The following is a 15,742-nucleotide window of genomic DNA, read 5'->3' as shown; positions in this document are numbered from 1 at the left end:
ATTTTTTTGACCTGTATTAGAGAAGTAGATTTAGATATAACCTGCCCAGTGCCAGACTGACGTCTTTGAATTCCTTGGCAGATGGATATTTCTCCTGCCTGAAACTTCTTCAGGATTGAAGTATTTATGTTTATTTCACTGCTGGGTAATTCCAATTATTGCAATGTCTGTTCTTAAATAAAAGTCCAGAGCTGCACAGAGACGCTGTCTAGGACTATTCTAGAATCATTGCTCCTTAATCCAACCTCATATCCAAAGAACACTCTTTCTGAAGATGAAGCCATTCCATTTTGAGCCTTCTGGGCTTAGACATGTTAGGCCCGTTGTGACTGCAAACTGAATCCTTATATAAGACAACTGGAAACACAAACAGAGGGGAGCAAGGAATCATTTGCTATGCTCTTTGCCCAACAGTATACTCTTCATTTATATTCAGTTTATTTTCCATTTTTCCTATTAGTTTAAAACCAATGTTTCCATTTTCTCTATTACATGCTACATAACGATAGAAAAATCATAACACCTCACTGAGTCACTGTTTTCTTAAGTTAAAAAAACAAAAACTGGGGCTGGCCCAGCGGCTTAGTGGTTAAGTGTGTGCTCCACTCCTGACATCCTGGGTTCGGATCCTGGGTGCACACCAGTGCACCGCTTGTCTGGCCATGTTGAGGTGTCATCCCACATACAGCAACTAGAAGGATGTGCAACTATGACATACAACAATCTACTGGGGCTTTGGGGAGAAAAAGGGAAAAAACAAGAAGGAGGAATGGCGATAGATATTAGCTCAGGGCTGGACTTCCTCAGCAAAAATAGGAGGATTGGCATGGATGTTAGCTCAAAGCTGATCTTCCTCACAAATAAATAAATAAATAAATAAATAAAAACCAAGTACAAAGAAGAATAATCAGAGTAATCGTAAAACTCTCCTGAGGTGGTTGTGACAATTAAATAATATTAGTCAAGCATTTGGGAAAGTCCTTTTTAAAAGTATAAAAATAATAAATAATAATAAAATAATAAAAGTATTACAAAATAAATAAATTATAATGAAGAATAATAGTCTTCTTATATGTCTTTTAAAATGAGAATTGGTCAAGTGTGTCATTTATGGTGCAGTCCTAGTAAGCATACATATAGAATTTGTGAATGATAAAGGTATATGGTATATTCTTGGACCCTTAAATATCTTGAAACAGGTATATGGGATATGTAATCAGCTTTGAACACTAGAAAATATAATAGAATTGCAAAAGATTTGGAAGCATGTATTTCTTTAACAATGTAAGCATTTTTTTCTTTGTCTATGAGCAATTCAATTATTGTGTTTCTGAAATAAATTAAGTAAAGCTTATTGAGTCTGATCAGCTGTTGTTTCTAGGGAATTGCAGTTCAATTTCATTTTTAATTAGAATTGAACATTGTGGATTTTTTACCATTGGTAAGCAAGATCCAGCAATAAAGTATGTACTTAAGTTTCTGAAATTTAGTGTAGAGAGTGAGCAATATGTCTGGTTAATATTTAAACATCTCACAATGTTCTGTTGTAGAAGTTTCTATTTACAAAAGCTGCTGTTCTATAACAAATTACTTTCACTTTCAAATAAACCTGTTATCACAACATGAGCAAAACTTATTCAATTAAAAGAAAAAACAAAGTAAAGTAATTATTTATTCCCATTTGCTGTGCACAATAGCTTATAAATGTTCTAGAAATGCCTAGTAATGGTAGATATGTTGGCTTAAAAATCATTTTTGCTGAAATATTATTGCTGGATAAAGTATAGGTGTATGCATATGGGAAGGCATTTTTATATAGGAAACCATTCTCTCATGAGAGAAGAGAGGCTTTTTTTCCATTGTGATGGACCCCAGTGAAGAGAAGCTGTGAATCATAAGATCAGTTATGCTAGTGTTTTTGACTCTTTCAGCTTTTCACACCTGTTTCTATTTTCTGTCTTGTTCGTTCAATGGTACTCTAATGCTGTTCATCACACTGGGGCTAGTTGAGAGCTGTACATTCAAAGGTATCTTTTTCTTCATTTCTATGCACTCAGGCATTAAACTAGATGGTTCTCTGCCCAGCATCTTGTCTTAATACAGTTCTACAAGGTATAGGAAAGAATGGGGAAGTTTGCAGTGGATGCCTTAGTCACCTGGGATACAGTCCATTGAAATAATGCTTTGAACTATACTCCTAGACATCTTTAATGAAAGACGTGGCAGGTTGATTTAACAGTTAATACAGTGTTCAAAAGGTAACTGAGTCAGAATGTACCTTTGCTACCTTATCTATTTAAAAAATATCTAAAATCTGAGTGAATATGTACATATAGGTAATTTTTTCTTTACCCGAAAGGGAATAGTAATTCTCAAGAAAATCAAAAGTCTTTCTGGCCCAGGGAAGTGAGAACTCTGACTGTGACCTGGGATGGGCTTGTACTGTAGAAAGACCTTGTTGATTTCTGCCAGACAGGATTGCAAAGATAACAAATGGTGATCTATAAACTGCACAGACAAGAGATACGCACTTTGACTCTTGTCTGGCAACTGTAAATCTTTCTAATTAGTGACATTAGAAAGAATAATAGGAAATTATTTCTATTCTGATTGAAATCTCTGCAAGATGTATGCATCAGATTTTCTCTCTAAAAAAAGAAGCTACAAATAATCCATGTCCGTGTATGTGTAATCCTTCTGCATGCCCAGGAGTGAGAACATCTCTTAGCTCTTCATGTCTGGTTGCTTATCCTATGCCTGGCTAAAATCTCAGGTTTTATATAATTAAATAAATTAATTTCAGGAGAGGTTGAGAAATTATGTCTCAGTGAAGTAGATTGCTTTATTTTTAATGGAGAAAAATCAATAATAAGGTAACAAAAATAGTGTTTCCTTGATTGGCAAAGAAAATATAATAACCATTATTCTAATTTTAAAAGACATAAGCTAATATTTTAAGTAATAGAATTATACAAATTTAAAAAGCCTAGGGGCTGGCCCCGTGGCTTAGCAGTTAAGTGTGCGCGCTCTGCTACTGGCGGCCCGGGTTCGGATCCCGGGCGCACACCGACCCACCGCTTGTCCGGCCATGCTGAGGCCACGTCCCACATACAGCAACTAGAAGGCTGTGCAACTATGACATACAACTATCTACTGGGGCTTTGGGGAAAAAAAGGAGGAGGATTGGCAATAGATGTTAGCTCAGGGCCGGTCTTCCTCAGCAAAAAGAGGAGGATTAGCATGGATGTTAGCTCAGGGCTGATCTTCTTCACAAATAAATAAATAAATAAATAAATAAAAATAAAAAGCCTAATGCAGTTTGGGCAAAAAAATTATGACTTGGGGAATCTTAGGGTTTTTTATTCACGGTTCTTTCAATCTAACATTAAACAAAAAGCGAACGGAGCCTGGTAATAAGTGAACGACAATGGAAGAGTATCTTTAAGTTATATGAATATATACTTTTGGAAATAAACCCATGAAATTTCATCATTTTTATGTCAAGAAACATTTTTTTCAGGATAACTAGGTTTTTATTTTTTCTTCTTTAATACCTCTTTCTACCCCAGACAAATGCAAAGAAATTACATCCCCTCAATTATCCACCTGGTTCTCCTTTTAGTCTTCCTTATCATTACCACACACACACACAAAAAAAACTCTCACACGTTATGTAGGATTTTACGCTTCTCAAAATCCTTCAAACATCTTACCTCCTTTGAATCTGCCAGTCATTTTGTGTGACTGGCAGGGCAAATGTCATCTCTTTTTGTGGATGAGGAAATTGAACTGTATAGCGTTCAGTGGCATGTCCAGCATCTCTCACCTACTGGCTGGTCCAGTTCAAGGCCTCTTACTCTTAGTCCAGTGCTTTTTCATCTGCCATGTTGCTTGCAAGCCAAGCTACAGAAAAGCAATTTGATAAATTCAAATCTGTGACTAACAGCTTAAAATATCACATAGCACTTGCAAGGAGTGCAAGATTAGAAGCTCTTCTGTGATGATATTTTAAAAGTAATTTGATATATATTTTTTTAATGTTAATATTCATTTAGTTCCTTCATATATTCCTTCCGTATCCACTCACCTTGGACGAGAGTTATATATAAAAATTTCAGTTAAAAGAAACCCACTGTCAAAACGTGCTCTATTTTTTTAATATTCAAATGATGATTTATAATGCTATAAATTAAGAAAACATTGAACATAAATATGCATCTAAGTCACCAAAGGTTTTTTCTTTTATTTGCAAGAAAATTGAGAGCTCTGTTTAGCATTTCTGTGATAGCAGCAATTTTATAGGCAGTAGAAATAGAAATATTGAATATCGATTCTTATCAACACATTGAAATATCAGAAAATTGTCAATAAACCTAAACAATAGTTAATTTCTGAGATACCTTTAAAGATATTTATTTATTATCCATGTGTTTCTCCCCATTCATTATGGCTTTAAATATGCTCTTAGTTAAGAATATTGGTAACATACATTAAAAATTTAAAAAATAGTAAATTTTCAAAGACTGATTGTGAATAGCTCTATACTTTTTCTTTGATCTTGTTTATTCAACTAGAAAATTACGTAATCCTGAATATGCATGCACATGGGTATGTGAGGTTGTGTTCTATCTCTCCACCACCTGTCTCTTCCTCGCTCATACAAGCACATATATAAGCACTAAAAATAGGAAGTTGGTAAATCAGAAGCTTGTGTCTTTATGACTTAATTACTAAATATATGTATATAGTGCTAATACTCTGTTCCTTTTGAACATGATTTGTTTAGTTTAAAAGCAGCAGTATGTCTATAGATGGAAAGAGATGTGCATAAGTTGGTAATGTCAGTAATATATTTACCAGCAGCAATTGTATGTTTTTTCCCCAATATGACTGTAAGTAATGAAATTGTTTTAGAGAAATTTATAATGACAAATATTCTTTAGTGTTTGAATTCATGAACGACCTTGACAGAGGAAAAGGTCACTGTGTTTCCTATCCCAATTTCAAATCCCTCTCCCTGAAAATAAAAAGATTTATGTTAATACTTTCTGGTCCCCACTCTATCATTGTATTCTCAACCTAGACCTGGAGTAACAAATCCATACTACATATCCATACTACAAATCCATACTACATATCCATACCACAAATCCATACTACATCCACCAAGGATAGGAAAGATGAGGAGTGGACAAATAAAATACAGAAATCTCCTCAATATTTTGAAGCTACCGTTGGAAAAAGAACATCGTATTTTTTAAGTTTTTTTTTTTTTTTTTTAAGATTAGGCTACTTCCATACAGCAAACATTGCTAAGATTGTCAGATAACTTTTTTTTTAAATTTTATTTATTTATTTATTTTTTCCCCCAAATCCCCAGTAGATAGTTGTATGTCATAGCTGCACATCCTTCTAGTTGCTGTATGTGGGACACGGCCCCAGCATGGCTGGACAAGCATTGCTCTGGTGCGTGCCAGGGATCCGAACCCCGGCCGCCAGCAGCAGAGTGCGTGCACTTAACCGCCAAGCCATGGGGCCGGCCCCTGTCAGATAACTTAACATGAATTTTAAAAAGGAAAGAAATTTGCAAAATCACATTAATCTTTTTCATTATTTGGAAACAGTATGGTTTAATGGGAAAAGCACAGGAAAAGATAAGAACACATTTCTCTAGTCTGAAATCTGCTATTAACTATGTATCAAGAGATCTAGTCATCCTTATGTCATGATTACTTCATTTGTGAAGTAATAGTTCCACAGGCCACAAGGAGATATTAAAGTTGAATAAAAAAATTATACATGAAGATACCTTATAAAATAGGAGGTTCTTCCTTCCTTCCTTCCTTCCTCCTTCTCTCCCTCCGTCCCTCCCTCCATTCCTTCCTTCCTTCCTTCCTTCTCTCCTTCCTTCTTTCCCTCCCTCCCTCCCTCCCTTTCTCCTTCCTTAATTGTAATGATAGAAGTTGAGGATTCTTTTTAGAACTCCAACAGCAGGCTTAGCTTTCTGGATAACTTCAGCTATTTTTCTTTACAAAAGTGGAAGGTCATTGCTTCTTTTTAATCTCACTAGAATTATTTAAATAACTTTGAATACATCACGTAAAGCAATTCGAAATCCAAGTAAAGATGTTCCGTGAAATCAAGAAAGAATGCTGTGATTATGCCTTGATATTCTCAGTCTGATTACAGTGAATATTCCTCACCACGATAGTCTTTTTTTTTTTTTAACTAACAAGGAAAGGTGAGTTTTATTTCTGAAACATAACAAAGCAAACAGGCATCCTACAAAAAAACCTCTTTAATGACATCCTAACAGTACAATATGTAATTGAAGGGGTGAACAACAAATCTATTAATAAGGAAAGCAATCTCAAGAAGAAAGAATAACAAAATTTGGGACCTGAAGTCAAAATATCTGCTTAAGAAATGATCACATATTACATGTCCAATATTATTATTTTTCGCATATGCCAGAGCTATTTAATTCAAATGAATAAGAATGTACTATGAACTGCTAGATTCATGTTTTTTTAAAGTTTATTTTTCTGTTATTATAGCCATGAATCTTTAATCTAAAATGTACACATTTTGTTGTTTTAATACATATTAATCCCCATGACACTATTTTGTAAAAATCCAGATCTTTTTAGCAATCTATATAAACAGGCTTATAATTCACACAGTATTGATTTCAGTGTCTTCTCAGAAAGTGGATCACAACAAGAAGCATCTGATGTGTTTTATAAATTCACCCGTTAGCCAGTCTATTTGTCTTTGTAAAAGATGGACATAGAATGAAAAGAAAAGTTGTGCTTTAGTGGAAAGATCACCAGATTTAAATTTGGAAAACTCTAGTTTGATCCCTGGCATTACCACTTATTAGCTCTGACCCTAGGTCAAACTCTTGACCTTCCTGAATCACAATTTCAGCAACTATAAATGGGAATTGAAATGAGTTATGTTAAAAGCTCTGAATAAAAATCAACAAATAACTTCTGAGACAGTATCTGGCCCATAGTAGATGTGCAATTGGTACTTGATGATTTGGCTTAAAGGTGACTCGGAAGACCTAGATTCTAATCAAATTATTTTCCTGAATCTTCGTATAAAGTTTGGCAGATATTTACCTTATAATGGATGTATCAGTTTGCTGGGGCTGCCATAACAAAATACCACAGACTGTGTGGCTTAAACAGAAATTTATTTTCTCACAGATCTGGATGCTGAAAATTTAAGATCGGAGTGTTGACAGATTTGGTTTCTCCTGAGGCCTCTCTTCTTGGCTTGCTGGTCGCCGCCTTCTTGCTCTGTCCTCACATGCCTTTTCTCTGGGCACACGCATCTCTGATGTCTCTCCCTGTTCTTATAAGGACACTAGTTATATTGGATTAGAGCCCACTCACATGACCTCATCTAACCTTTAAAGGCCCTGTTTCCACATTCTGAAGTGTGCTGGAGATTAGGACTTAAACATATGAATCTTGGGGGAACACAATTCAGTCCATAACAGTGGACCTTAATTTAGCTGTAAAACTAAGGTCTTCTTGTTATGTTATATTTGCTGTTGTTTTCTGTATGAAGACTCAGAAGAGTTTTCTAGCTATGGAGGCCAGAAGAATGGTTCTAGTGCTGGCCCAATGTTTTGAAGAAGCTAAATGACAGGAAAATACAACCCTCCTCCTTTGGTTCTTTATATCAGGTGGTACAGGGATCCCATGCATTGTGACCAGTGAAAATAAAAAGAGCAAGGCTGACGTTCAATGGATTCAAAAGGGGGAGGTGACAACTTAGCAGCATCTGTGAATGGATTAAAGTCTACTTATGGAATTCACCTGATATTCCCTTGCTGGACACTGTGAAGAAGTAAATTGTCTAAATGACAGTAACAACACCATCCTCCTTCTGAAATAGAAAAGATGTTGTGGTTGAAAAGTAAGAATAGAAGTCAATAAGGAGAGAAGCTAAGTGACAGGAATCTCTCAGTGTCCTTTCATTTTCCTTGGCTTTCATTTTCTTTGAATGATTTATTCCTGAATATCTGAATGCAGCCAACCAGAGCCCACATGCTGTCTGTCCAAGGTAGTGGAAATGTAAATCTATACTGGACCATTTTCAGGTACAAGGCTACCACCCCTGGGTGAGTAATTCCCAGAGAGCTTTGAGCTTTGTAAGGTCTGTTCAATAAGACTGCTGTATCCTGCCCATTATTCGTAGTACCATTTATTTCAGAGGTGATTGTTTGGCAACTGATAGAACCTGGCTTCATGTGCTATACACAAGGAGAAATGTATTAATACGGTTCACAGCAAGAAATATGGGATCAGCCACCTTGAAGTTGGCCAAAGACATTTTATCTACAAGACCCTGTCAACAAGACAAATTCACATGTTTAAATCCCAGTGGGCTGGTCTCCACCACTCTTTATCTCTAATCTTAGATAACAAAACAAAAAATGAAACAAAATAAACCTATTTTTTGTATTTTTCCAGAAGTAGAAGGAGACAACATATTTAGTTGAATGTGTTGGTTTTTTTAAATTTTAGAAACAATCTAGCTTAACACTTATTCTCACACTTTAACAGATCTTTATAAGATGTCACAACAAAATTTATTGTGTAAGTTTCCCAGCCAGTGGTTGTGAAATGTAGAGCAAAATAACATTCATGTAATGTGCTTGTATCCATATACACTATGTTTTTCATTCATTCCTTCAATCATTCATTCATTTGTTGATACATACACTAATTTATTCATTAGTTCAATAATAGAAAAATCATTTGGTGCTGGGCATATAAAATGAAGCTATAGGCTTCCTGTCTTCAAGCAGGTTACAATCTAGTGCTACTAAAGTTATCCACCAAATCCTTTTTAATTCTTGGGGATAAAAAGTAAGATAAAATTTCATTTTGGGGGCTAGGGGCTCTAAATGCTTCAAATGATGTCTTTTTTGTTGGTGGAGCCGTGACATAGCTTGAAGGGTGTTGACTGACTGCATATAGAAACCGTAAAATGTCTCAGGATGACTGAGGACCATTTCTCAGTTACTAGTCTAGCAGCTATCTCAAGCACCTCTGTCAAGTTGATATTTTAGCACTCATGAAAATGATCCTTGGGCAAGGATTATGTTGGCTCAGCACTTAGTGGTTCTTCGAGCTAAACAAAAGAGGGTGGGAAGCATGTGAGTAGGAGGCTGGTTTAATGATTCCTGTTCCCATAGAAATGTAATGTGATTTTTTTTTTTTTGAGCAGGAGGAATCCTTAGCTATGGGGTGATTAGTAATTATCACTGAAGGACATTTTGAATAAACAAGCACAGTAAATTTACACAATATTTATCTTCTCTCCTGGAAATAAGATACTAGTTGAAGTACTTATAGGGGTGAAAATATTTCCAGTATAAGCAGAATGTTGATAGCTGCATTAAAATAGTATTCATTTAACCCTATATGATTTATTGCAGTTGTCATATATATACAATGTATTTTAGGGTGGAAACACTGTGAAATAGTTTTGAAAAATGAAATTAGCATTTACAGTGTACTATTAAATTAGACTTGAAAAGAAAGCAATAATTAAATTACTCAGAAGAGTTTTAATGTACAGATTCTAAGTATTTCAGTTTTCCTTATTTTGTCCCTAATAAAAGTTTAATGCAAAATTAAAATATTTATACTATATGTTGTAAGAAACCACATCATAAAACTATTTGAAAATTCTTTCTTAATCACAGAAATTGTGTTATTTTTGGAGAACGTGTTCCTGACCAATAGTTTAAAAGCAAATTTTATATATGATAATATATTTAAAAGTCTAATAAATATGTCTCCATAAACATTTTTTAAATCATAGGAATAGACTACATGGTTTGTTCATTTATAACAGAAAGGGTGTTTGAGGATAACGTTGTTCACTCCTTGCTTTTTATGGATCATGAAACCAAGTCTTGGAAAGATTATGAGTTATTACGTAGCTATTTAGTGTCAAGGTTGGTACCAAAATCCAGTACCATCTCCCAGTCTAATGCTTTGTCGCTTATCTTGGTTATGGATTGATTCACCTGCAAGTAACAGAAGACATCTCAAAGAAAAGGAGGAAACTCTCACCCAGTCCAAATGAAAGGAGCACAGCTGGACACGGGGTCTATGCATGGTTATTCCCTCTCTTGCCCACTCTCATTGCTGTTTTCTCTGAATTGTTGCTCCTTTTTGTCACCAGTTTCCTTGGCAAGGCTCGTAGTTTCTACACCCTGAAAACACTAGTTTGCACATGTAAGGGAATTGATTTTGAACAGAGAAGCCACTTGCTCATATGGCATATGTGTGAATTAGGAAATATTGCCCCTCCAGGGGGATACAGCCTTGTGGGTCAGTGCACCACACTAGCCAGTAGCCATGACCTGGCTCTCCATGATCTTACAATACTTGGGCCCAGTACCATCTGCCTGACGCATTTTTTGTGTCTCCATTCCAATTTCTGAGTGGGCCTACTTATGTTGAATGTTGTTTTAGTTTACAAGATGGAAAGTGTGATGAAGAACCTCAAACTTATCACATGTATGCTTGAGAGACAGAAGCAAAGAATAGTCAAAGTTCAATGTCAGGTAATCTTGGTCTTATATTTGCCCTGTCTTTTCAGGAATTAGACCCCCAGTATAATCATCATCCTAGGTCTCAAGCTATCTCAAGCTATGAGAGATCCTGGACAGGGCTAACGACTTTCACCTGTGCACTCAGGGACAGGCTGACACCAGCCAAAGCAGACAGCCCAATGACAGCTGGCTTCAACCTTTTTGCATTGGCTTGCTTTTGATTGCATTTAAAGCAATATAATCTCACCAGAAGACTAGATCTTTTGAAAATTTTAGGCAACCTCCACCTCACTGTGTTCAAAACTAATAGTAATGCTAACAATGCAGAGGAACATTTTTTTATTTGATTTAATATAAGCATTGTCTTCTCTTGCCAACTTCACTGAAATCCAGCGATAGACAATTGCTGAAGTTGAGTCACAAAATTAAGCTAATTATTTAAGAGCTCTGTGATGGCCAGCGAGGGACAGCACCAAAACCAGATGTGATAACATTAAAGAGGTGCTCACCTCACGGCCAGTCACTGCAGGCAGAGAAAGGGAAGTCCAAATTACACATAAAGCTATCTCTTCAGGGTTGTAGGGAAGTAATCAACTCTTACCAAAGATGACACAAAAATACCAAATGTAATATAATTGCATGTTTTATTTTTCCAATAGATGTGCATCCTAAGTATTTTCTCAGAGCTCTCTTTTCTTCAAGAGTAGCTGCTTTGCCAAACCAGCATCTTTCTCATTCACTCTTTCGTTTAGCAATACTCTTGATGTCTCCTGTGTGCCTGCTAATGGGAGATGTGCGATGGTAGAGAAGATAAGCATGATCCTGCCCTCATGGAGTGATCCAGGCAGGCGTACAAGCTGCTGCCTTGCTTAGTCCACTGTAAAACCCAATAAACAGCATAAGCAGTAACTGGGAAGTGAATTATAGGTGTCAACTAGAGTCACACAATGAGCAGCAACTGTCTATACCCAATATGACCCTTAGTCACAGTCTCTATTATTCCCTAATGTCCCCTTATTACTTTTCCTCTCTCACGGGAAACAAATAGGATTTGCAAACCCTGATTGTTGTTTTTCACATCAGGTAAGTCACGCTAGGATGAATAAGCTCTTTACCACCCAAAAAATAATTTAAAAAGTTAAAGCAAAGAGAACATGGATATTGTCAAGTTCATCTGCCCCATCATATTTCTGTATTGTGTACTTACTAAAGAAAGAGAGGAATCGTTGCACTAAATGTGTCTCAAATGAGGTAATGAGGGGCTACTTTGAAAATGTTTAACGACAGAGATAGAGCAGAAATTGACCATTCTGAAGGAGGCCCCTTGGTTCTGATATTCCATCAGTTGCTATATCTGGGAGATCTGGCTGGCACATCTAGGGCAGAGACCAGAGTGAGTAGTATAGTGAGGGCCCTCGGGAGGTTCAGGACAATGACTCTTTGCCAAACAGTGTGAAAGTATTTCAACATTTTAGCAACTGGTATGACAGGTTCATCCCTGGAGGAAGTATATCAAAATACACTCCAGGTGAGTTCTGCTCTAGGGAAGGACATGATAGTGGCTTGAACAGCTCTCCTTTTACAGCTGAACTTTGTCTGTGGTGGATCCTTTGCTTGTCCCATGAAAGTGGAAACTCCAGATCTATTTGGACAATTAAAAGAGAGAGAGGGAGAAATTCCATGCACAGACAACTGAAATAAAATATAGACATTATAGGAATGCTGCTTAAATATTGTTGAGACAGAGAAAAAGGGAAAAGCCCAGTAGAATAACTCTGACTTGGGCATGATAAGTGGGAAATCTGAATTGTCTGCTTATTTTAAAAGAAAGAACCCAAAAAAGGGAGTCTTGTCTTAGTCACATTCATAAAATGGCAGTATATAAACTTTTAATGCATATGATAATATTTTTAATAGTTTGTTCTCCTCTTTTAGCTTTCCTTATTGGAAAAGGCTGGATTTGGAGGTGTTCTTCTGTATATTGATCCTTGTGATTTACCAAAGACTGCTAATCTTAGCCATGATACCTTCATGGTATCACTGAATCCAGGAGGAGACCCTTCTACACCTGGTTATCCAAGTGTTGGTAAGTTTGTTGTTAATCTTTATTATTCTTATAAGCATTATAAGGTTGTAATTTATAAGTACATGCTACCTAAATTAATCAAAGAATAGTAAAGTCGAAGAATTCGTACCACTCCATCTTTTAAAAGTAAGTTTTTTATCTTCTCAAAATTACAGACTACCCATTTGTCACAATAAAACATTTTAAAAAGTCTATAATAGATTTTTGTCTCAATAAATTACAGTGTTGTGAACAGAAAGAAAACATTTTATTTGTTATTATTGATTGATAAGATAAATTGACACCATGTGAGATGGGCTCTCCTTATAGGTGTAAAGCGTGAACAAATATCTAGAAGCATGAAATGTCTGCTGCTTTGGGGTAGCTGTAATAACTTTAAGTCCGGAGTCTAGGGGTTCACGTGGTCAAGTTAGATGACTAAAGTAGTGGGAAATGATGCTGGAGAAGAATGGGGTTAGTATGATCAAATTGTCTGGCTCCCTAAAGGAAGGGATCTCATGGGTTTGGCCAGCCACTGGCAGCGTAGAGATGGCCATCTTTGCATCAACATCCTTCTCTTTCCCAGTAAGCTGTGTTCATGATGGAGGGGGTCATGTGGCACAGAGAAGACAACTGTGATTTGGCAGGTGCTTACTGCATTATTGAATTTCTGTACAATGTGTCATTGACAAATATCCTGTTTATACAGACTTAGCTGAAGAGAAAGCTTTGGACCCTCTTCCAGGGTGATACTAACCCATTAACCATGACACTTCAGTCAGTAATTAAACTACAAAAAATTCATGTAATTATTTAAGTGTTCTGCTAATATTTTTCCTTGTTTTTTAAAAAATATCACGAAAAACTTGACTAATTATCTTACTCAAGTCCAGCTGTCCTTTATATATATTAGCTTCACCAATCAATTAACTTTTTCCAAGAAGGAAGTAAATCGAGTTAAATATGAGTTATAATTTATGAATTTTATTGGGTCTACTCTTTACTGCTTTGTCTTCTAAAGTACCCCTTTAATAATCCATATAAGAATTTTCTCTGGGACCTCATTGATCTGTACTTTGGATAGTCCACTGTCTCATTACTGCAATTTTGAAATTAAAATTAGTAGGTGTCCATCTGCAATTTCAAGGCATCGCCAAAACATCAGTCCAGCTCTCTCGTTTGCAGATGCTTTCCTCTCGTTTGCAGGTGGTGATGCTTCAGCTTCAGGAGGTTGCATGTGGCAGCTAATTCTTTGCGGCAAATGAATGCTCCTGAAAAGCACATGCTTTATGCGTACTCTGCTTAAGTTGATAAGTGGCCTGGTTGGCAACATTGACTCTTAAGTTTTTTGGCTCAGGTCATTTCATAAATGTAGAATTCAGTCATAACTAGCAAAATGTTAGCCAGAGTCTTAAGCAATCTTAGAATGCTTTTTTTTTCTTCTTTTTTTATTTTGAAATAATTTTGACTCACAAAAAAATTGCAAATATATTATGTAGAGATTCTGTATACCTTTACGCCAGCATCCTCTAATATAAACATCTTACATAACATAGTACAATTATCAAAGCCATAAAATTAACATTGATGCACTGCCATTAACTAATTACTGACTTTATTCAATTTCCCTAATTCTCTCACTACTTTTTTTTTTTCTTATCCAGCATCGAAAACAGAATTCCATGCTGCCTTTAGTTTCCTTGTCTCCTTAATCCTCTCCAATTTGGAAAAATTCCTCAGTTTTTATTTTATTACCTTGACATTTGAGGAATACTGGTAATTTATTTTATAGAATGTCCCTCAATTGATCTTGTCCAGTATTGTCTCATGATTACATTTTTGGCAGGAATACTGCAGAAGAGATGTTGTGCCCTTCTCAGTGTATCACATGAGGAGGTACATATTGTAAATATGTCTCGTTTCTCTCAATGCTAACTTTGATCTCTTGGGTTCTGTCTGCCAGTTTTCTCCACTGAAAAGGTACTATTTTTTCCTTTGTAATTAATGAATATTTTGTGGAGAGATACAATGCGACTATATAAACATCCTCTCTCTTATCATACTTATCCCCATATATTTTAGCATCTGTCAATGATTCTTGCCTGTTACAATCATTATTGTGATATTTGCCAAATGATGATTTTTTATTTCCATTCCTTTAGAAGATTTTTAAAGAAAAGTTTTTATAATATTGATAGTGAACCTCTTAATCTCAAGGTCATGTGCCAGATGTGCAGTAAGCCAATCACTGAGACATGAGTGCTTGGAGATGGAGAAAAGTTTATTCAAATTGGCCAAAACAAGAAGACAGGAGGATAGGTTCTCTCAAGTCCGCCTTAACAAAAGAAGAGAACAGGGAGTTTTATAGAGCTAAGGGGCTTGGGAGGAGGTGTTTTGGAGAAACAAAGGGGAAATCTATGTTCCTTTCACTCCAGATATGCCCTTGGGCAATCTGACTTCTGGGTGTCAACAGCAGCTGGGGGCTGATTGTCTGTGATCATAACTTCCTTGAAGGCATTCTTTTTCTTCTCTAAAACAAGCTCATAAATCCTTGTGACACTTGAGTCACCCCTCGGGTTAAAGAAGAAGACAGAAAATTTATAAGATTAACTTTTTTCATCTGTGTCTCTGTTGGGAACAAGATGGGAGGGTAATCATGTTCTTATTGAATATTTATAGTAACCCTCAGGTACCCAGCTTCAATATGAGTAGTTATACTTGCTGCCTACATTCTCAAACAAAGATGAAATGACTAACCATTTTGGGCAAAAATATGTCAGACTTCTTAGATCCAATGACAAAATATCAGTGCGATAAATGACATTATTTACTATATTACTCATGTACTTATAGAGGATTCACATGAAAAATTCTTTTACAAATATAATGCCATAGTGGGGGGTAGGGAGAGGATCTTTTTTTACATATGAATCTGTATGCAATACACAGAAAAGGAAAAGATACACCCATTGTATTTCCTTTTTTGCCCTGGTTGCTAGGAAGCTCTGATTAACTGCAGTGATTTATACCCTTGGCCTCTGATTCATTTATCCCTCCTTCTTGAAATTGTCTGAAGATCTCTGTGTCTT

At 36.0% G+C, this 15,742-nt stretch overlaps 1 protein-coding gene across 10 annotated transcripts in view; it reads left to right on the top strand.

Moving 5' to 3' along the window:
- The window catches only part of NAALADL2 (N-acetylated alpha-linked acidic dipeptidase like 2), a 1,131,941-nt gene that overhangs the window by 628,881 nt on the left and 487,318 nt on the right, over window positions 1-15,742 (top strand). For all 10 annotated transcript variants that reach the window (XM_087440003.1, XM_087440001.1, XM_087440004.1 and 7 more), the window contains one exon: window positions 12,524-12,674. In XM_087440003.1, coding sequence (XP_087296129.1) covers window positions 12,524-12,674 — 151 coding nt within the window. The remainder of the gene's footprint in view (window positions 1-12,523; window positions 12,675-15,742) is intronic.

Source organism: Ceratotherium simum, chromosome 15 (assembly GCF_057802395.1).
Source record: "Ceratotherium simum simum isolate JZ-2026a chromosome 15, ASM5780239v1, whole genome shotgun sequence".
NCBI classification, from domain to species: Eukaryota; Metazoa; Chordata; class Mammalia; order Perissodactyla; family Rhinocerotidae; genus Ceratotherium; species Ceratotherium simum.
This window is presented reverse-complemented; position numbering and strand designations above follow the sequence as displayed.